General features: G+C 41.4%; 1 protein-coding gene across 1 annotated transcript in view; it reads left to right on the forward strand.

Moving 5' to 3' along the window:
- The first annotated feature begins 18,181 nt into the window (after nt 1-18,181).
- Nucleotides 18,182-23,763, forward strand: part of SRD5A2 (steroid 5 alpha-reductase 2) — a 58,657-nt gene continuing 53,075 nt past the window's right edge. Inside the window, exon 1 of the mRNA XM_050754148.1 lies at nt 18,182-18,625. Coding sequence (XP_050610105.1) covers nt 18,255-18,625 — 371 coding nt within the window. The 5' untranslated portion in view covers nt 18,182-18,254. The remainder of the gene's footprint in view (nt 18,626-23,763) is intronic.

Below are 23,763 nucleotides of genomic sequence, written 5' to 3' on the forward strand. Positions count from 1 at the left end.
TTCTACTTTTAGTTCTTTAAGGAATCTCCATACTGCTTTCCACAGTGATTGTACTAGTTTACATTCCCACCAGCAGTGTACAAGTGTTCCCTTTTCACCACATACATGCCAACATCTATTATTTTTTGATTTTTAAATTATGGCCAATCTTGCTGGAGTAAGATGGTATTGCATTGTGGTTTTGATTTGCATTTCCCTGATCATTAGTGATGTTGAGCATTTTTTATATGTTTGTTGGCATATAAAAACATACAAAAACATATTTTTATATGTTTTATATGTTTGTTTATTTTCTTTCGAAAATTGTCTAATCATGTCCTTAGCCCACTTTTTGATGAGATTATTTGTTTTTTCTTGTTGATTTGTTTGAGTTCCTTGTAGATTCTGGATATTAGTCCTTTGTTGGATGTATAGATTGTGAAGATTTTCTCCCACTCTTTGCATTGTCTGTTTACTCTGCTGATTATTTCTTTTGCTATGCAGAAGCTTTTTAGTTTAAGTCCCATATCTTTGTTTTTGTTGCATTTGTTTTTGGGTTTTTACTCATGAACTCTTTCACTAAGGCAATGTCTAGAAGAGTTTTTTTGATGTTATCTTCTAGAATTTTTATGGTTTCAGATCTTTGAATTAAGTTTTTGATCCATCTTCAGTTGCATTTGTATTAGGTGAGAGATGCAGATCTAGTTTCATTCTTCTACATGTGGTTTGCCAATTATCCCAGCACCATTTGTTGAGTAGGGTATTCTTTCTTCACTTTGTTTCTGTTTTCTTAGTCAAAGATCAGTTGGCTATAAGTATTTGGCTTTATTTCTGAGTTCTCTATTTTGTTCCATTGGTCTATGTGTCTGTTTTTAAATCAGTACCATGATTGTAGTATAGTTTGAAGTTGCAGAATGTGATGCCTCCAGACTTGTTCTTTTGGCTTAGTCTTGCTTTGGTTACATGGGCCCTTTTTTTGGTTCCATATTAATTTTGGTATTTTTTAAAAATTCTGTGAAAAATTATGGTTTTGATGGGAATTTCATTGAATTTGTAGACTGCTTTTGGCAGGATGGTCACTTTCACAATATTGATTCTACCCATCCATGAGCTTGAGCTATGTTTCCGTTTGTTTGTGTCATCTATGATCTCTTTCAGCAGTATTTCATAGCTTTCCATGTACAGGTCTTTCACTTCCTTGGTTCAGTATATTTCTATGTATTTTATTTTATTTTTTGCAGCTATTCTGAAAGGGATTAAGTTCTTAATTGATTCTCAGCTTGGTCTCTGTTGATGTATAGCAGAGCTACTGATTTGTGGACATTAATTTTGTATCCTGAAACTTTACTGAGTTCATTTACCAGTTTTAGGAGCTTTCTGGAAGAGTCTTTACGGTTTTCTAGGTGTGTGATTATATCATCAGCAAACAGTGACAGTTTGACTTACTCTTTGCCAATTTGGGTACCCTTTCTTTCTTTCTCTTGTTTGATTGCTTTGGCTAAGACTTCCGGTACTACGTTAAATAGAAGTGGTAAAAGTGGGCATCTTTGTCCTGTTCCAGTTTGCAGGGGGAATGCTTTTTTTTTTTTTTTTTTTTTTAATGGTGTCACCCAGGTTGGAGTGCAGTGGCGTGATCTTGGCTCACTGCGACCTCCACTTCCTGGGTTCAAGTGATTCTCCTGTCTCAGCCCCTCAAGTAGCTGGGACTACAGGTGCCCACCACCATGCCCAGCTAATTTTTGTAAATTTAGTAGAGATGGGGTTTCACCATATTGGTCAGGCTGGTCTCGAACTCCTTGGCCTCCCAAAATGCTTGGATTACAGGTGTGAGCCACCATACCTGGCAGGAGAATGCTTTCAACTCTTCCTCAATCAATATATTGTTGGCTGTGGGTTTTCATATATGGCTTTTATTACCTTAAGGTATGTCCCTTCTATGCTGATTTTGCTGAGGGTTTTAATCATAAAGGGATGCTGGGTTTTGTCAAATGCTTTTTCTGCCTCTCTTGAGATGATAATATGATTTTTGTTTATAATTTTGTTTATGTGGTGCATCACATTTATTGACTTGCATATATTAAGCCAACTCTGCATCCCTGCTATGAAACCCACTCGATTATGGTGGGTCATCTTTTTGATATGCTGTTGGATTCTGTTGGCTAGTATTTTGTTGAGGATTTTTGCATCTATGCTCACCAGGAATATTAGTTTGTAGTTTTCTTTATTTGTTATGTCCTTTCCTGGTTTTGGTGGTAGGGTAATACTGGCTTCATAAAATGATGTAGGCAGGACTCTCTCTTTCTCTTCCTTTTGGAATAGTTTCAGTAAGATTGGCACCAGTTCTTCTTTGAATGCTGACATAATTCAGCTGTGAATCCATCTGTCCTGGATTTTTTTTTTCTTGGTAATTTTTTCTCACCATTTCAATCTCAGTAGTTGTTATTTGTCTTTTTGGAGTTTCTATTTCTTTCTGGTTTAGTCTGGGAAGGTTGTATATTGCCAGGAATTTATCCATCCCCTTAAGTTTTTTAGTTTGTGCACATAAAGGTGTTCATAGTAGCCTTGAGTGATCTTTTGTATTTCTGTGGTGTCGATTGTGATATCTGCCATTTCATTTCTAATTGAGCTTACTTGGATCTTCTCTCTTCTTTTCTTGGTTAATTTTGCTAATGGTCTGTCAATTTTGTTTATCTTTTCAAAGAACCAACTTTTTGTTTCATTTATCTTTTGTATTGATTTTTTTGTTTCAATTTTATTTAGTTTTGCCCTGATCTTTTTACTTTCTTCTGCTGGGTTTAGGTTTTGATTGTTCTATTTTCTCTAGTTTTTTGAGGTGTGAGCTTAGATTGTCTATTTGTGGTCTTTCAGACTTTCGATGTAAGCATATAAGGCTATGAACTTTCCTCTTAGTACTGCTTTTGCTGTATCCCAGAGGTTTTGATAGATTGTGTCACTATTATCTTTCAGATCATGGAATTTTTAAAATTTCCATTTTTATTTCATTATTGACTCAAAAATTATTCAGGAGCAGATTATTGAATTTCCATGTATTTGTATAGTTTTGAGCATTCCTTTTTGGAGTCAATTTCCAATTTTATTCTACTTGGTATGACAGAGTACTTGCTATAATTTCAATTCTCTTACATTTATTGAGACGTGTTTTGTGGCCTCTCATAAGATCTATCTTGGAGAATATTCCATGTTCTGATGAAAAGAATGTATATTCTGCATTTGTTGGATAGGATGTTTGTAAATACCTGTTAAGTCAATTTGTTATAGGGTATAGTTTAAGTCCACTGTTTTTTTATTGACTTTCTGTCTTGATGACCTGTCTAATGCTGTCAGTGGAGTATTCTATTGAAGTTCCCCACTATTACTCTGTTGCCATCTATTTCATTTCTTAGGTCTAGTAGTAATTGTTTTATAAATTTGGGAACTCCAGTGTTAGGTGTATATATATTTAGAATTGTTATATTTTCCTGTTGGAGTAATCTTTTTGTCATTATATAACATCCCTCTTTGTCTTTTTAAACTGTTACTGCTTTAAAGTCTGTTTTGTCTGATATAAGAATAGCTAATCCTGCTCACTTTTGGTTTCCGTTTGCATGGAATATCTTTTCCTTCACTTTTACCTTAAGTTTATGTAAGTCTTTATGTATATGGTGAGTCTCTTAAGGACAGCAGATACTTGGTTGGTGGATTTTTATCCATTCTGTTATTCCGTATTTTTTAAGTGGAACATTTAGACCACATTGCCTTCAATGTTAGTACTGATATATGAGGTACTTCTGTGTTCATCATGCTAGTTATTGCCTGAATATCTTTTTATTTTTCACTGTGTCATTATTTTATAGGTCCTGTGAGATTTATGCTTTAAGGAGGTTCTATTTTGGTGTATTTTGAGTTTTTGTTTCAATATTTAGAATTTCTTTTAGCATTTATTTTAGTGCTGGCTTAGTAGCGACGAATTCTCTCAGCATTTGTTTGGAAAAGGCTTTATCTCTCCTTCATTTATGAAGATTAGTTTCACTGGATTCAAAATTCTTGGCTGATAATTATTTTGTTTAAGAGGCTAAAGGTAGGACCCCAATCTCCTCTGGCTTGCAAAGTTTCTGCTGATAAATCTGCTGTTAATCTGACAGGTTTCCCTTTATAGATTACTTGATGATTTTTGCCTCACAGTTAAGATTCTTTCCTTCATCTTGACTTTAGATAACCTGGTGGCTATGTTCTTTGGTGATTACCTTTTTGGGATGAATTTCCTGGGTATTATTTGAGCTTTTTGTATTCAGATGTCTAGATCTCTAGGAAAATTATGGAAGTTTTCCTCAATTACTCCCTCAAATAAATTTTCCAAACTTTTAGATTTCTCGTCTTCCTTAAGAACAAAGAACACCAATTATTCTTATGTTTGGTTGTTTAACAAATCTAAAATTTCTTGGAGGTTTTGTTCATTGTTTCAGTTCTTTTTTCCTTTATTTCTGTCAGATTGGGTTAATTCAAAAGCCTTGTCTTCGAGCTCTGAAGTTCTTTTTTCTACTTGTTTGAGTCTATTGTTGAACCTTTCCAGTGTATTTTGCATGTCTTTAAGTGTGTCTTTTATTTCAAGAAGTGTGATTGTCTTTTTTTAATGATATGTGTTTCTCTGAATAATTTTTCATCCATAGTTTGTATTTTTTTGAAAATTTCTTTAAATTGTTTTTCACTTTTCTCTGGTGCCTCCTTGAGTAGCTGGATAATTAGCATTCTAAATTCTTTATCTGGTAATTCAAAGATTTATTCTTGGTTTGGATCCATTGCTGGAGAGCTAGTGTGATCTTTTGGGGGTGTTATGGAATCTTGTTTTGTCATATCTGGTTCCTTCTCATTTGAGTAGTCTATGTCAGTGGAAAGATCTGGAAGTCAAGGCCTGCTGTTCAGATTGTTTTGTCCCACAGGTGATCCCTTGATGCAGTGCTCTACCCTGTTCCCCAGGGATAGGGCTTCTTTAGAGCTGGACTGGAGTGATTGCAATTGCCTTTCTGGGTCTAGCCACCCAGTGGACTACTGGGCTCTGGGCTGGTGCTGAAGAATGTCTACAAAGAGTCCTGTGATATGATCCGGCTTCAAATCTCCCAGCTGTGGATACCAGTGTCTGCTCTGGTGGAGGTGTCAGGGGAGTGAAGTGGGCTCTGTGGGAGTCCTTGGTATTAGTTTTGTTTAGTGCACTGTTTTTTTCAAATGCTGGTTATGCTAGCAGTGAAGTTGTCACATGGACAGACTCAGGACTTCTGGTTAGCCAGGCTGTTGTAGGTGGTGGAATTAGCTGTTGTTTTCTCCTTCCTAGGATCAGGTTTGTTCTGTTACAGGTGGCTGTAATGGCTTGAGTTGGATGGCCTCCATCCAGGAGGTGGCGCTTTCAAAAGACCACCAGCTGCAGTAGTAGAAGGGGGATATAATCTTGCCCTATGTTGGTCAGGATTAGTACTAGGGTTTCTCAGGTAATAGGCGGGGCCATAGAGCTCCCAAGAGTTTATGTCTTTTGCTTTCTGCTACCAGGGTGGGTAGAGAAAAACCATCAGGTGGGGGTAGGATTGGGCAGGTCTGACTCTCCTTGGGCAGGGCTTGCTGCAGCCACTGTGGAGGACAGAGAGGTAATTCTTAAGCCAATGGTGTTATGTTCCCAGGGGGATTATGGCTGCCTCTACTGCATTATACATGTCACCAGAGAAGCAAGGGATAACAGGCAGTGATGGGCTTCACTTAGCTCTCATGCAGCCAGCAAGGCCACTCTGACTCCTGCCCTCAAACAGCACTGAGTTTATATCCAGGCAGCCTTTGAGCAGGGCTGAGATCTTTCCCCAGGCTACAATCCTTCCCACTGAGAAAGCAAGCAGAGCTCTCAGGTCTCCCTTCCCTGCCTTCCTATACCTTCAGCTGCAGCTTCTGCAATTGTATGTGCACTTCCCATTTGCCCCCAACCCTGATTCTGCTCAGGAAATTTCATGCTCAGCCAAAATTATAACAAAGATCAGCTAGGAGCTTCCTTCACCCTGTGGCCCCTCCCTAATTCTGCTGGCTGCCTTCCCTTCCTGAAGGATCTCTTCAGGCTTCCCTGGGCTCCCCCAGGCCTGGGCACAAGGCCCCCAGCCCTCCCTAGGGAGGCAGATGAGAGTCTTTCCCCAATGGTGGTGTGCTCTGGCTGAGACCAAGGAAGGTGCCAAAGTGTCCGTGGAGTCCCCAGGGGCATCTGGGCAGAGGGGAGAAGGAGGCCCTGTAAGAGCACACCTTCCTGCCCTCACTAGAGAGGTATTTATTAACTTCTGCACTCCTGGCCACTGACTGAATTCGTGTCTACATTATCAGCTCATGTAAATTCATTATCCCAACAGCTGGGAATGAGCTCCACCATGGGAAAGCTTGTGCTGGATGAGGGCCCCGGGGACTGGGGGCTGTCTGTGCACTGTAAAAGCTCTCTTGACATGGGCAGCTCAGTGGAAGTGCCTATAGGGCTCTTTCCGTTGCTGCTTCTACTTTTGTTTTGCTCGGCATCCTAAATCTGTTTCAGCTCTGGGTAAGGTTAAATCCTTCTCCTGTGATCTGGACTTTCAGGTTCCTCAGTGGGGATGTGTATTCAGAGGCAAATTTTCCCTGCTCACACTTTGGGAATTCACAGTTTTTTGGCTGTCTCACAGAGTTTGCAACAGTAAAACTGTTTCTTTCAAAGGGTCTGTGAATTCTTTCAGTTTTCCTGGTATGTTCCTGTGGTGGTTCTTGCAGCAAAAGCTCACAATGCGAGTCTCCACACACTGTTCTGTCCATCCAAGCAGGAGCTACATGTTAGTTCTGTCTCCTATCCACCATTTTCCAATTTTGTGATATAGTTATGATTTTTGATTGGTTTGATGTTTCGTCTTTCTACTTAGGACAAGAGTAGTGTACACACTGCAGTTAGTGTTATAATATTCAGTGTTTTTCTGTGTACTTACTATTACCAGTTTGGGTTATATCTTCATATTACTTATTATTACTTAATAAGTGATTACTTACTGCTCATTAATGTCCTTTTCTTTTTGATTGAAGTATTCCCTTTAGCATTTCTTGTAGGACAGGTCTGATGCTGATGAAATTCCTCACCTTTTGTTTTGGGAAGTCTTTATTTTTCTCCTCCATATTTGCAGAATATTTTCACTAGATATATTGTTCTAAGGTAAAAGTCTTTTTCCTTCAGCATTTTAAATATATCATGCCATTCTCTCCTGGCCTGTAAGGTAAGGTTTCTACTGTGAAGACTGCTGCAAGATGGATTGGAGCCCCATTGTACATTATTTGTTTCTTTTCTCTTGTTTGTTTTATGATTGTTTCTTTACCCTTGATCTTTGGGAGTTTAATTATTAAATGCCTGAGGTAGTCTTCTTTGGGTTACATCTGCTTAATGTTCTATAACCTTCTTGTACTTGAATATTGATATCTTTCTCTAGGTTTGGAAAGTTCTCTGTTATTATCCCTTTGAATAAATTTTCCACTCCTCTGTCTTTCTCTATGTCCTCTTTAGAGCAATAACTCTTAGATTTGCCCTTTTGAGGCTATTTTCTAGATCCTGTAGGCATGCTTCATTCTTTTCGATTCTTTTTTCTTTTGTCTCCTCTGACTGTGTATTTTCAAATAGCTTGTCTTCAAGTTCACTAATTCTTCTGCTTGATCAGTTCTGCTATGAAAAGATTCTGATGCATTCTTCAGTATGCCAATTGCATTTTTAGCTCCAGAATTTGTGTTTGATTCTTTAAAAAAATTTTTAAAATTTTACTTTAAGTTCTGGGATACATGTGCAGAACGTACAGGTATGTTACATAGGTATACATGTGCCATGGTGGTTTGCTGCACCTTCAACCCGTCATCTAGGTTTCAAGCCCCACATGCATTAGGAATTTGTCCTAATGCTCTCCCTCCCCTTGCCCCCAACCCCTTGACAGGTCCTGCTGTATAATGTTCCCCTCCCTGTGTCCATGTGTTCTCATTGTTCAACTCCCACTTATGAGTGAGAACATGGGGCATTCGATTTTCTGTTCCTGTGTTCATTTACTGAGAATGATGGCTTACAGCTTCATCCATGTCCCTGCAAAGGACATGAACTCATTCTTTTTCATGGCTGCATAGTGTTCCATGGTATATATGTGCCACATTTTCCTTATCCAGTCTATCATTGATGGGCATTTGGGTTGATTCCATGACTTTGCTATTGTAAATAGTGCTGCCATAAACATAACGTGTGCATGTGTCTTTATAGTAGAATGATTTATGATCCTTTATGTATATACCCAGTAATGGGATTGCTGGGTCAAATGGTATTTCTGGCTCTAGATCCTTGAGGAATCACCACACTGTCTTCCACAATGGTTGAACTAATTAACATTCCCACCAACAATGTAAAAGCGTTCCTATTTCTCCATAGCTTTGCCAGCATCTGTTGTTTTCTGACTGGAGATGAGATACCAATGAGATGGTATCTCATTGTGGTTCTGATGTGCATTTCTCTAGTGACCAGTGATGATGAGCTTTATTTATTTATTTATTTTTATTTGTTTTTTATTATTATACTTTAAGTTCTAGGGTACATGTGCATAATGTGCAGGTTTGTTACATATGTATACTTGTGCCATGTTGGTATGCTGCACCCATCAACTCGTCAGCACCCATCAACTCTCCATTTACATCAGGTATAACTCCCAGTGCAATCTCCCCCCTCCCCCCTCCCCCCTCCCCATAATAGGCCCCGATGTGTGATGTTCCCCTTCCCGAGTCCAAGTGATCTCAATGTTCAGTTCCCACCTATGAGTGAGAACATGCGGTGTTTGGTTTTCTGTTCTGGTGATAGTTTGCTGAGAATGATGGTTTCCAGCTGCATCCATGTCCCTACAAAGGACACAAACTCATCCTTTTTAATGGCTGCATAGTATTCCATGGTGTATATGTGCCACATTTTCTTAATCCAGTCTGTCACTGATGGACATTTGGGTTGATTCCAAGTCTTTGCTATTGTGAACAGTGCCGCAATGAACATACGTGGGCATGTGTCTTTATAGCAGCATGATTTATAATCCTTTGGTTATATACCCAGTAACGGGATGGCTGGGTCATATGGTACTTCTAGTTCTAGATCCTTGAGGAATCGCCATACTGTTTTCCATAATGGTTGAACTAGTTTACAGTCCCACCAACAGTGTAAAAGTGTTCCTATTTCTCCACATCGTCTCCAGCACCTGTTGTTTCATGACTTTTTAATGATTGCCATTCTAACTGGTGTGATATGGTGTCTCACTGTGGTTTTGATTTGCATTTCTCTGATGGCCAGTGATGACGAGCATTTTTTCATGTGTCTGTTGGCTGTATGCATGTCTTCTTTTGAGAAATGTCTGTCCATATCCTTTACCCACTTTTTGATGGGGCTGTTTGTTTTTTTCTTGTAAATTTGTTTGAGTTCTTTGTAGGTTCTGGATATTAGCCCTTTGTCAGATGAGTAGATTGCAAAACTTTTCTCCCATTCTGTAGGTTGCCCGTTCACTCTGATGGTAGTTTTTTTTTTGCTGTGCAGAAGCTCTTTAGTTTAATTAGATCCCATTTGTCAATTTTGGCTTTTGTTGCCATTGCTTTTGGTGTTTTAGACAGGAAGTCCTTGCCCATGCCTATGTCCTGAATGGTATTCCCTAGGTTTTCTTCTAGGGTTTTTATGGTATTAGGTCTAACATTTAAGTCTCTAATCCATCTTGAATTAATTTTTGTATAAGGAGTAAGGAAAGGATCCAGTTTCAGCTTTCTACTTATGGCTAGCCAATTTTTCCCAGCACCATTTATTAAATAGGGAATCCTTTCCCCATTTCTTGTTTTTGTCAGGTTTGTCAAAGATCAGATGGTTTTAGATGTGTGGTATTATTTCTGAGGGCTCTGTTCTGTTCCACTGGTCTATATCTCTGTTTTGGTACCAGTACCATGCTGTTTTGATTACTGTGGCCTTGTAGTACAGTTTGAAGTCAGGTAGCGTGATGCCTCCAGCTTTGTTCTTTTGACTTAGGATTGTCTTGGCAATGCGGGGTCTTTTTTGGTTCCATATGAACTTTAAAGCAGTTTTTTCAATTCTGTGAAGAAACTCATTGGTAGCTTGATGGGGATGGCATTGAATCTATAAATTACCTTGGGCAGTATGGCCATTTTCATGATATTGATTCTTCCTATCCATGAGCATGGTATGTTCTTCCATTTGTTTGTGTCCTCTAGTTTGTAGTTCTCCTTGAAGAGGTCCTTTACATCCCTTGTAAGCTGGATTCCTAGGTATTTTATTCTCTTTGAAGCAATTGTGAATGGAAGTTCATTCATGGTTTGGCTCTCTGTTTGTCTGTTACTGGTATATAAGAATGCTTGTGATTTTTGCACATTAATTTTGTATCCTGAGGCTTTGCTGAAGTTTCTTATCAGCTTAAGGAGATTTTGGGCCAAGATGATGGGGTTTTCTAAATATACAATCATGTCATCTGCAAACAGGGACAATTTGACTTCTTTTCCTAAATGAATACCCTTGATTTCTTTCTCTTGCCTGATTGCCCTAGCCAGAACTTCCAACACTATGTTGAATAGGAGTGGTGAGAGAAGGCATCCCTGTCTTGTGAGTTTTCAAAGGAAATGCTTCCAGTTTTTGCCCATTCAGTATGATATTGGCTGTGGGTTTTTCATAAATAGCTCTTATTATTTTGAGATATGTTCCATCAATACCGAATTTATTGAGATTTTTTAGCATGAAAGGCTGTTGAATTTTGTCAAAGGCCTTTTCTGCATCTATTGAGATAATCATGTGGTTTTTGTCTTTGGTTCTGTTTATGTGATGGATTACGTTTATTGATTTGCGTATGTTGAACCAGCCTTGCATCCCAGGGATGAAGCCCACTTGATCATGGTGGAGAAGCTTTTTGATGTGCTGCTGGATTCAGTTTGCCAGTATTTTATTGAGGATTTTTGCATTGATGTTCATCAAGGATATTGGTCTAAAATTCTCTTTGTTTTGTTGTGTCTCTGCCAGGCTTTGGTATCAGGATGATGTTGGCCTCATAAAATGAATTAGGGAGGATTCCCTCTTTTTCTATTGATTGGAATAGTTTCAGAAGGAATGGTACCAGCTCCTCCTTGTACCTCTGGTAGAATTCAGCTGTGAATCCATCTGGTCCTGGACTTTTTTTGGTTGGTAGGCTATTAATTATTGCCTCAATTTCAGAGCCTGCTATTGGTCTATTCAGGGATTCAACTTCTCCCTCGTTTAGTCTTGGGAGAGTGTAAGTGTCCAGGAAATTATCCATTTCTTCTAGATTTTCTAGTTTATTTGCATAGAGGTGTTTATAGTATTTTCTTATGGTAGTTTGTATTTCTGTGGGATCGGTGGTGATATCCCCTTTATCAGTTTTTATTGTGTCTATTTGATTCTTCTCTCTTTTCTTCTTTATTAGTTTTGCTAGCGGTCTATCAATTTTGTTGATCTTTTCAAAAAACCAGCTCCTGGATTCATTGATTTTTTGGAGGGTTTTTTGTGTCTCTATCTCCTTCAGTTCTGCTCTGATCTTGGTTATTTCTTACCTTCTGCTAGCTTTTGAATGTGTTTGCTCTTGCTTCTCTAGTTCTTTTAATTGTGATGTTAGAGTGTCAATTTTAGATCTTTCTAGCTTTCTCTTGTGGGCGTTTAGTGCTATAAATTTCCCTCTACACACTGCTTTAAATGTGTCCCAGAGATTCTGGTGTGTTGCATCTTTGTTCTTGCTCTGTTGCCCAGGCTGGAGTGCAGTGGTGTGATCTCGGCTCACTGCAAGCTCCGCCTCCCAGGTTCATGACATTCTCCTGCCTCAGCCTCCCGAGTAGCTGGGACTACAGGCACCTGCCACCACATCCAGCTAATTTTTTGTATTTTTTAGCAGAGATGGGATTTCACCGTGTTAGCCAGGATGGTCTCGATCTCCTGACCTCGTGATCCACCCACCTTGGCCTCCCAAAGTACTGGGATTACAGGCGTGAGCCACTGTGCCCGGCCGATGAGCTTTTTTTCATATGTTTGTTGACTGCATAAATGTCTTCTTTTGAGAAGTATCTTTTCATATCCTTCATCCACTTTTTTGATGGGGTTTCTGTTTGATTCTTTAAGTATTTTAATCTCTTTGTTAAATTTATCTGATAATATTCTGAATTTCTTACATGTGTTATCTTTAATTTCTTTGAGATTTCTCAAAGCAGCTATTTTGAATTCTCTGTCTGTATGGTCATATAACTTGTTTCTCCAGTATTGGTCCATGGTGCCTTACTTAGTTCATTTGGTGAAGTCATGTTTTCCTGGATTATCTTGATACTTGTAAATGTTCTTTGGTGTTAGGAGTTATTGTAGTCTTCACTATCTGTTTTTTTTTTTTTGCTCCTGTCCTCCTTGGGGTGGATTTTCAGATATTTGAAAAGTCTGGAGTATTTTGATCAATGATATATCTGCTTAGAGGTTACCATAATCCCAGTAATGCTGTGGTTCTTGCAGATTCGTAGATGTACTGCTTTGATGGTTCTGGACAAGATCCGGGAGAATTCTCTGGATTACCAGGCAGAGACTCTGATTTTCTTTCCTTTCTCCCAAATAGAGTCCCTCTCTCAGTTCTGAGCCACCTGAAGCTGGGAGTGGAGAGAAACCAGCACCCCTGAGGACACCCCCCCCTATGACTGTACTCAGTCAGACTTAAAGCCAGCACAACACTGGGTCTTGCCCAAGGCCTGCTGTAACCACTCCCTAGTCACTGCCTATGTTTGCTCAAGGCCTTGGGGCTCTGCAGTGAACAGGTGGAAAAGCTATCCAGGTCTGTGCCCTTCCCTTCAGGGTGCCAAGTTCCCCCAAGCCCCAAGTGGGTCCAGAGATGTTGTCTAGGAGTCAGGGACTAGAGTAAAAAACGTCTGAAGTCTACCTGGTATTCTACTGCATAAAAACTGAACTTCGGGGGTCTCAGGGGAAAGGGTGGTAGGGGAATAAGGGATAAAAGACTACATACAGTACAGTGTACACTGCTTGGGTGATGGGTGCACCAAAATCTCAGAAATCACCACTGAAGAACTTATCCATGTAACCAAACACCACCTGCTCCCCAAAAACCTATTGAAATAATAATAATAATAATAATAATATGAATATGAATAAATAAAAACACTGAGCTGGCACTCAAACCACAAAACACAGTCTTTCCCACTCTTTCCTCCCCTTTCCAAAGGCAGAGGAGCCTCACTCCATGGCCCACAAGAAGTACTGCTGGATTATCACTAGTATTCCTTTAAGGCAGAAAGGCTATTAAGTCAGCTTGTGGTGAATGCTGCCTGGTCTAGGACTCACTCTTTGGGGCAGTGGGCTTCCCTGTGGCTTAGGAAAGGTCTAGAAATGCTGTCGAAGAGTCAACTATTGGAATCAAGGACCCCAAGAGCTTGCTTGGTGCTTTACCTCCCTGTAGCTGAGCCAGTACCTGAAGCCAGCTAGTCTCAGAGGCTCACCCAAGGCCCTTGATGTAGTATCTGGGTATCACTGCTGGTTATTCAGAGCCAAAAGGCTTTTCAGCTAGCAGGTGATGAATGCTGCCACAACCGGGTCTTTCCCTTCAAAGCAGTGGCTTCCTTTCTGGCCCAGGGTGTTTCTAGGAATGTCACCTGGAAGCTAGGGCCTGGAACAGGGACCTCATGATTCTGACTGGTGCCATATCTGTTGTGACTGAGCTGCTTTCCAAGGTGCAAGACAGAGTCCTCCCCAACCCTTTCCTCTCCTCTCCTCAAGCAGCAGGAAGGGGTCTCTTTTAGAGCTGTGAGTTGTGCAGCCTGGGGCTGGGGAGGGGTGATGCCAGCACTCCCTTGGCTGCCCCAGCTGGTGTCTCAGTATATTTTGTGCCCCCCAGTCCACTGTCTCTGGCCCTAATTCAGTACTAGGACTTATCTAAGAATTGCAGTTCTTTTGGGCTAAACTGCCTTTCAAGTTTAGTTAGAGACCCAGAGCACTTCAGCCTTCAGTGGTGAGGTTTATGGGAACTGAAATTCTGACTGCTGGAATTAGTGATTCTCCTTTGGCTGGGACTGGTTCGAATGCTTCCTTTATGTGTGGGCATCAGCTGAACTTTGTCTGGCTTTCCTTTTTGCTGTAACAGGATAACACTGAGTTTAATGCCTCACGATGGATGTGTTCTCCCTCACCCAGTGCACGAAAATGCTCTTTGCACCACACCGCAGCTGCCAGGGTGTGATGGAGCGGTGCCTTCAGTGACTCAAGACTCCTTCCACAATCTTTTCAGTGCCTCTTTCAGCCACACAAAGTTAAAAGCAGGTACTGCAAGTGCTCACCTGAGTTTTGGTTCTTGTGAAGGGGCTTTGCTTGCATAGATAGTTGTTAGATTGGAGTCCTTGTTGGGGGAACAATCAGTGGAGGCTTCTATTCCACCATCTTGCTCTACCTCCCATAGTACTATACATCTCCTCTTTTGGCTAGTTCTGATTTGTGTATTTTTGCTATAATAAAACTGTAGTCATCGTATAGTGCTTTCCAGAGTTCTTTAATTTTTTTTTAGTGAGTTATCAAGTTTGAAGTGTTAGTGGGATTCCTAAATATGGTAGCCAACTGTTTAGAAGTATAGGTGGCTTACATCACCTTGAACTTGTAGCTGATGTCTGAAGTAAGGACGGTGTCATGGAGGACCATGTCCTTAACTTTTGAAGTTTGGCTCAACTCTAGTAGTTGTTGTCAAAAGTTGATGTAACATGCCTAGTAATTTTAGGAATGCTAGATATTGTAAAGGCTATATTCTTACTTGTCTGTACTTAATTGACTTCCTTTAAACAGTGTTGGACTGTGTTAGGTTACCTGTGAGTTATCTTGATCCTTTGGGGGATTGACTTTATGTTTTGTTAAGGAGATAGCTTTTATTCTACCTAATTCTAATAATATTCTATAGATCATTTCTACCACTAAACCATGGCCTTCTGGGATCTCCCAGCTAGCTGTTTCCTGGAGATTGCAAATGACCCTAACACATTTTTCATATGCAAACCAACTAATTCAGGGCTCATACATTCCCCAACCACTTCCTTTATCAGAACTCTACACCCTGGGTCACTATTCTTCTGCCCTAATCAGCCAGGTCCAGGTAACAGAAAACTAAAGACAGCCCCTGTACCCCAGAGCCTGCTAAAAGATTCAAACTAGCTAATCCTAAGCCTGGTTACATTGTCATGCCCACTCTTTCCTGCAGAAACCATAGTAAAGGCTCTTGCCCACCTTGACCCCTCACTCCAGCTGCCTCCTAACACTGGTGCTTCCCCATGTGATCTTGGGTGGTGTGCTGTGTCTCCTGTTTGTAGGGATCTGTCGATATAAACCTTTTCCTTCGTGATAGTCATTTCTGTGTCTGCATATGTTACCACACTGATTAAAATAAATCCCAGGTACCATTAAAATACATACAAAGAGTAAGTACTGTATGATTCCATTTACATGAAATTCAAAAGCAGACAAAACTAATTTATGGTATTAGAAGTCAGTGTAGTTTTTTTTTTTGTTTTTTTTTGTTTGTTTGTTTGTCTTTTGTTTTTGTTTTTTTCTAGAAGGAGGATGTAAGGAGGCAGGAGCACAGATCCTGGTATGCTGATAATCTGTTTCTTGACCTAGGTGCAGCTTGCAAGAGGGTGTTCAGTTTGTACAAATCAACTGAGCTGTATATTTATAATTTGGGCACTTTCTTCTTGCATGTAATACAGAACAGTTGCATTATTGGTTCCAATTTTCTACCTCCCCCTATATCCCTGCCCTTTACCATGTAACTTTACAAATACTCTCTCACTCTGACTCTAGAATCCACCATATGACTTGATTTGGCCAATACAATAAATAGAAAGTAAGGGTGTGCTTGTTCTTGGCCTGAGCCTCAAGAGGCCTTGTGTGTTTCTTCTACTCTAGTGTTTTTGTTATTAACATTATATAGACATGGTGGATCTAGCTCACTCATTCCAGGATAACAGCCTCAGCTAAGTTTCTCCATCCAAACACAGCCTGGGGCTGGACTCTAAGTTGTTACATAGATGAATGAGTGAAAACTGTCAAGATAAGTCAAGCCCAGCCCATATTTCTGACCTATAGCCAACCCACAGATGCATAAGCTGAAGATGACTGGTTTTATCAAGCTAATTGTTATCAGAGTGGAGAAAAGATCATGAGGACAAAAATTGGGCAGAGTTAGAAGAAAAGAGAGGAAGAAATTGAGACAGAAAACATTTCATTTAAAAAAATTATTCCATTGAGCTGGGTTTGAAATATCACACTGCCTGTTCTCTTAATGCTGTATGGTATCATGAAATCTATTGTTTCCTGAGTCTATGAGCCAGCTTCCTAGGGATGCTGTGGCAACTGAGGACAGGGAAGAGGTAACACTCAGGAATATAGAAGGAGAATTTGGGTCCAAGTGGGTGAAGGGAAAAATAACTGGGTTTAGTTTTGGGTAGGGCTGGTTTTGAGGTCTCTGTTAGATATTTAAGTGGAGTTTTCCAGAAGAGAGAAAAGGCAGAGCTAAAGCTCATATCTTTGCTGGAGATCTAGATTTGGGCATCTTCAACAAGCAGGTTGTACCTGAGGAAGCTGGGACTGGACTTGCACTCTAAAGCCAGTGCAAAACAAGCTTGAAACAGCTGTGATGGCTAACACCTGGTTATTCCATGAAACACGCTTCACTCAGTATGAGTGATTCCTAAGTGGTGATCAATTAAAAACTGAAGCATGATTAGCATTAATTACAACCCAATGGGAATATGATAAACGACTCTTGGTCAGCAAGCAGAGGGTGCCCTGTAGTGCTAAAGCATCACCGTATACCATGTGTGCCAAGAATCAGGAGACACCCCAAACTGGAGCAGATGAGGGAGTGTGTCTGTCATTGGACCAGCCGGCCTGATGCAGCAGAAGGGGGATGGAGATACATTGAATGGGACTCCGGGGAGGCCTGAGTTGAAGGAGAAGGAAGAGAAGAGACCTCCAAAGTAAGGGAAGAGTGAAAAGTGGGAAGGACTAGGGTGGAGCCCCAAGTAAGAACCAGAGGAGAAAACAGGGATAAAGTAATCAAGGGAGATGGGACACGAAGATGGAAGAATGAGGTAAACAGCAGGTGGGAAGAGGAGGTCGACCTAAAGGAGAAAGCCAGGTCGAAGAAAGAAGGGAGAGAAGAAAAGAAGGGATGGGAGACAGAGGAGGAGGCAGCCAAGAAACCCTGGAAGCTGAATCATAGAACGGAAGAGGTAGGAGAAGGCGGGGCTGGAGGATAAGATAAAGGTGGGAAATGGAAGAGAAAAAGAACGGCGTCTGGGTGTATGACGGTTAGACAGGAGTTCAGAGAACAGCAGAGTCGCCAGGCCACCACCTTATGGGCCACGGCTCGTTGGCTCTAGGAGCTGGGAAAGGGCATCCCAGGAAAGAAACCCTAGACTTTAGCCTGAGTCTGGGCCACTCTAGGGGACCGGGAGTGGGATGGCGGGGGAGGACTGACAGAATCTCAACTTCTGGCCCCGATCTGTGCACGGTCACCCGAGCTCAGCGGACGCTCCTCTCTGACCCAGGCGGGCGGCTCAGGGACGCGTGCGGGGATGCAGAGAGAAACCGCTGAGGAATTAGGGCCGGGAGAGACTGGTACCTGCCGGGGGCGCGCGGTGGGGCAGAGCTGGCACTGATGCTGAGAGTGGCTAAGGAGCGCGGCGCCCCAGAGCAGACCAGAGCAGAGGGGCTGGCAGACGCTCAGAGAGCCAGGATGGTTCAGGGTCCAAGGAAGATCATATGCTGTTGGGTGGGAGCTGTAGGGGAGTGAAGGTGCATAAGGAACGGGAGGAGTTAGAAAGACCCTGGCTTGGGTGTTCGAGGGTGGGGCTGCGTGGCAACGGACGGCACAGTGGGTGTGTGTTGGGGCGGAAGAACCACACCAGCTGAATCGTCCCCGTGGGGTTTTCTTCCAGTGTCTTAGTTCCAGAAGTTGCCGCATCAGAGGCTGAGGATTGAGGAACAAGTTATCGAAGGACAGCCTAAGGGGGAGATGAATGTGAAGCGGTGGAGAGGGCGAGCGCGAGGGCGCAGACACCTTGTGGAACTAAGAAGGCCTTCGTTCTCCTCCCGCCCCCCGCGGCTACATCCCTGAGAAAGGGGTATTGCTGCGAAGCCGCGCCAGGGCTGGCCGCGCCGAGGTGGGAGGCAGGATGGAGGGGCGGGAGCCAAGGCCGAGGGGGCGGACATGGGGTGGCGTCTGGCGCTCCATAAAGGGGTTGCGGGGGCCGCGCTCTCTTCTGCTAGGGCAGCGGCCACCGGCGAGGAACACGGCGCGATGCAGGTTCAGTGCCAGCAGAGCCCAGTGCTGGCAGGCAGCGCCACTTTGGTCGCCCTTGGGGCACTGGTCTTGTACGTCGCGAAGCCCTCCGGCTACGGGAAGCACACGGAGAGCCTGAAGCCCGCGGCTACCCGCCTGCCAGCCCGCGCAGCCTGGTTCCTGCAGGAGCTGCCCTCCTTCGCGGTGCCCGCGGGGATCCTCGCTCGGCAGCCCCTCTCCCTCTTCGGGCCACCTGGGACGGTGCTTCTGGGCCTCTTCTGCGGACATTACTTCCACAGGTAGCGTTTTTCCCCTGCGGGCGCCCAGTGCAGCGCACTGCCCTGCTCCCGGCGTCCAGGAGCACAGCGTGGGGCGCGCACCGAGGAACGCCAAGGAGGCAGCGCGCAGCGCTGTGAGAAACGCCAGGCCAGCCTGCGGGGCGCATCTGGCGGGGGCCGGGGCAGGGGCCGGGGCCTGGACACTAGAGAGTTGACAAGCGGCCGCGGGACAGATGCCACCTTCACTCCCCGGACCTCATCCGCTCTCAGCCTCTCCAAATCCTCTGGCTGCTCGAGAGAAAGAGGTCCTGCGGGCGGGAGGCGAGCTGGAAAGCTCAGGTTGGGCAGATCTATTGGACGGGACTGTTCCTTAATCAACTGCGTGCAGTCGGCGGTTACCTGTGGCATCTCGCGCCCCGTCCCGCTTCTCTTTCTTCCTTCACCTTTTCCTTGCAGGGTGGGGACAGGTCAGTTCTGGGATCTTGGGAGAGTCTTATGCGTTTGGCATCTCCCGAGGGAAACTCAGCTCAGAGGTTCTCATCGATTTAGTCTTTGCAGGTCTAAGGAGGAAGGTGGGTAGAGCCCAAATCCAGACTTGACAGATGGGGAAGAGAATATCGTGAGATCCCACTGACTTAAGCGAGGGTCCCGGCTTCTTAGGCCCCTCCCAAAAGCGACCAAGCACACCACCAATTCATCTGCCTTTCTAATTTCCCTGGGACTTTAATTGTGAGTGGGTAACTTAGAGCAAACTGTTCTTCTAGATTTAAAAAATCCGGGTTCAGGAGAACTTTGCCTTCTGCTCTGGGAAGGAAAGACAGGAAAGAGACCAAGGGATGTCAGAGAAAGACCGTCCAGCCTCAGTAAAGTCTCACAGGGAAAGGGAAGAACGAACAGATTGTTAAATTGCCTACCATGCCCAATCGTTTAGTATCTATGGTCTCACTTAACTCTATTGTAACCTTCTGAGAGATATTTATTATATCCACGTTATAAAGAAACTGAGGCTGAGTAAGGTTATGGGACTGAAAAAAGACAATACAGCTGGTGCCTGCTAAGATTCAAATCTGAGCCTGTGAATCTGAAGTTTAAGACCTTTTAGCCATTTTGAGTAGTCGGATATTCCATGCAAGAAGAGAACAGAGCCCATAAACAGAGAAAGGTTATCAAACAAAATCAAAATCTCGAAGAAGCACTGCCTTATTCTGAGTAGAAGATTCCTAGGGTCAAAAGATCTAGGAAGTTTGGATTAGAAATTAGGATAAAAATGCCTCTGGCATAATCTCTCTCATAAAAAGAAAGTGATGCCTCATTTCGAGAGGTGTCAGAGACAAATTTCAAACTGTCTTTCTTAATTCCCTCTTATCCTCTGAATCTTCTTTATTGGTCGAGATTTAATATTTATGCAATCTTAACCGAATTCTCACTCTTTTAAAAAGGCAAATGTTGTCAAGTAATAAGAACTAAACTGTATCCTTTCAACAAATATTTACTCAAAGCCTATTGTGAACAAGATTCTTTATTTTACACAGATTTTATTTTACTCAGATTTAGATGGTTTAATTTGCACAGAAAGAAGGATGTTGGATACAGGAGATAAGATATTAGTTCTTTATTTCACTGATTTTTGAACAGACATTTGACAGAGAAATGTGATTTTTATCAACAATTATTTTTATCTTCAAATTAAGTACCGTATGTTGGCAACATAAGCAATATTTTATGAGGTCATTTCATCTTAATGATTAGTGTTTTGTGACAATCCGATTAACATAACGTTTAGGCTTGTTTTTGAAATCAAAAGGCACTTTGCACAATAAATTATGACCAGTGCATTAAAAAAAAACCCAAAGGAATAATTATGCATAAAATAAATACATACTGTCCTTCTTCAGAGGAAATTTTAAAGTATTAGTAAAGGACTTGGAGATTCATTCTGCCTGAGGGAAAATTGCCCACTGGAAGTACAATTCTGAGTTACTTGTCCCTGAGGCATCAGGACCTGAAGTTTGTCTTTCCTCTTGTTTGAATTTTTTCTTTGAGGCCACTGGAGTGTTTGATCTATTATTATTTGAGTGCTTACAGGGTGTTACACTCTGTGCCAAACACTCTGAGTAAATAATTTACTCATCCTCATACCAACCCATTTAGGTAGGCACACCCATTTTGCAGGTGGGAAACTGGAGCAAGAAAAGGTTAAATAACTTACTTGCCCAAGGTCACACAATAATGAGGAATCAGAGTTCAAACCCAGGCAGTACGAATCCAGATCTCAGGCGCTTCAGGTATGTTAATAAACTGTTTTATACTTGTTGGATAAATGAGACCTCATTCTTGCTTTTTAAAAACGATATTTATGCTTAAAATTATTCTTAAAAATTTTTTAAATTATAAAAACATTTTTTTCTAATGAAAAATGGAAAAATACCAAAAGTAGAAAATACTCATAATTACATCTATTAAATATTAATGTTTTAGAGAATTTCTATCAAATCTTTTTCCTTAAATTTTCACACATGCTTGTTATGTTGAATATATGGTTTTTTGTTCTGTTTAATTACCTAACATTTTATAGTAAGTATTTTCCCACATTATCATAGATTTCTTAATATCTGCTTATTTCATCTACTGTAAAAATAATAATTTACCTATATATTCATTTTTAGTTGGACAGTTAATTTGTCTTGGGGTGAGGCTAGGTTCATTGAAGCTGTGATGTACATTTTTTGCATCTAAATTCTTTTCAAAGGTTAGGTCTATTTTCTTAGTCAGGATTCCCAGAAGTGGTTCAAAGGTTATGAGCATTCTTTAGGGTCTTGATATAATCATACATGTCTGTTTTGAGGCTTAAGGTGTCATTTGGCTTGATACTGAGGGTGCATTAAGGAACAAACTTCAGGCTGTCTTGGTTTTATCTTGTCTTGTGTGTTGCTAAGACAGAGAAAAAGACGGAGAGAAAAGGAGGAAGGATGGCTCAGGTTTGGCTCAGACTCTTTTGCAAAATGTCCATTGGGGACTGTTCAAAGCAGCAATATGTCCCATCAAATAGAAGTTAAAACTCATTGCACTTTTCTCAATACAAGGATGGCACTCAAGAATGTAGATTCCACAGGGTCAAGGGTTTTTGTCTCACTTTTTTATGGCTGTATCCCCATTGTATACAAAGAGCTGGTACATAGTTGGTACTCACTAGAATTTGTTGAATGCATGAATGAACTCTACTTACAACAACAGTACAGATAGAATTGTAGGAGAGCTAGCAATTACTTGGGAATCATAATTGCTGAGATTGCATAGTTAGGTCAATTCAGATAACTTTCCTCCCTTCCGAATCTATTGTTGTGGCTGTTTGGATTCTTTAGCCACATGAAAATGACTGCTGCCTAAGCACTGTTGCCTAATCCCACTGCCAAAGTCATTTGAAGTCAAGAGTTATCTCACCTCTTGTTGACTGTGATTACAGCTGTGGAATGACCCCTTGTCTAAACTCTCTGATTGATCTTCACTTTGCCAAGAAGTCTTGGTGTTCCATACAGTGGTCGGTCACACAACTTCTGCATGTGGTGGCTGATGCCTTTTTCAAGACTTTGATGGGACCTTGATAACTGAATGAACAAGATAAATAAACATTTTTTTTTTTCCCAGAGAAAAAGTGACTACATTGTGAAAAGGTTTAGGGCAGTGTAACTTCCATGATACATATCTAGAAGCAGAGTACAATGCACACATTAGAGTCTGCTTGAATTCAGAGAGATATTCCCTGAGGTTTAGATGCTGACACATTTTTTTAAATTAGCCAAATAAAATGATGGCTTCAATAAGATGCCTATTTGCTTTATTAGTCAGTTGTTCTCCAGCGGAATTTCTCCTCATCCTTCAAGATTCAGGTCAGGCATCATTTCCTCCAAGAAGCCTTGTCTGAGTCTTTTCTTCTCTCTAAATCCAGTTTGTGATGCTGTTCCTTGGGCTTTCATAGTAGCCAGTGTGGCTTTCCATGAGGCATTTCACACACTGGACCACAATTATCTGTTCTAAGGAAACGTAGTTCTCACCTGCCCAGCCTCTTCATTTTACAGAAGCAAAGCACAAAAGGTTGGGTCAGTTAGGGGCAAATCAAGGAGTGGGAACTTGAGTCTCCTCATGAGCCCCTGCCGATGCTTCTCTTATTTCATGAGAGGTGCAGATGTCTCAACTATTCAGAAGTAATCAGACCTCACTAAGGCAACTACTCATTTGCTGAGAATCAGAATGAGAAGTAATGGCTACATTGGAAGCAATAGACAAATCCCTCCTCTTACAGATTAAGAAAAAAAAGCCCAAACAAGATAAGCAACATTCCTGTGATCACTTAATCATGTGTTAAGGATGTTCCTGAGGCATAATTTGAATCAATTAAGATTAACTGAAGGATTTTTTTAGAACGAGAGTCAGCAAACTTTTTCTGTAAAAAGTCAGGTCATAATCTCTATTGCAACAACTCACCCCTACTGCTATAGCAGGAAAGCAGCTACAGACATTATGTAAACAGATGAATGTGGTTGTATTCCAATAAAGCTTTATTTACAAAAACAAGCAGTGGGCCATATTTGGCCTATGGGCCATAGTTTACCAATACCTTCTTAAGAAAACTATGAATGGCATAGGTTTACATTCAGTGCCCTGGTAATTCTATAATAAAATTTGGTTAAATTCTGTAGCAAAGCAGTGGGCATATTTTAGAAAATTTCTGCTACATGTAAGTGGGGACTTGGTAGTAAATATTGTTTTCTGAGAATTCTTGGGTTCCAAGTTTTTTATTTGATCCTTTATGGGAAAATAGTAGGAGTCTTGGAATTTTCATTCTAAATGGAATGACATCATAAGCACATCTGAAAAATATATAGCTATGTTTGCCAAAAATATAAACCAGCTTTGGAGATCGTGACCATTTCACTTTTACCACATTGAAGAAAGGACCAACTTTTTGCCCATTTAGAATCTAATTTAATGTCTTAAAAAGAACAAACAAAATAAGTAATTACGATTGGAATTCAAGGATTCAGATTGACCAAGTGACAAGTGCCAAGTTACACGGCAAGAAAGGGCAGAGTGAAGCTTGAAGCCAGGTCTCCTGATCTTTATCAGAGTTCTATAAGCTCAGAACTGTGCTAGGTCTCATA

The sequence above is a fragment of the Macaca thibetana genome, chromosome 13 (assembly GCF_024542745.1).
Source record: "Macaca thibetana thibetana isolate TM-01 chromosome 13, ASM2454274v1, whole genome shotgun sequence".
In the NCBI taxonomy this organism is placed as follows: domain Eukaryota; kingdom Metazoa; phylum Chordata; class Mammalia; order Primates; family Cercopithecidae; genus Macaca; species Macaca thibetana.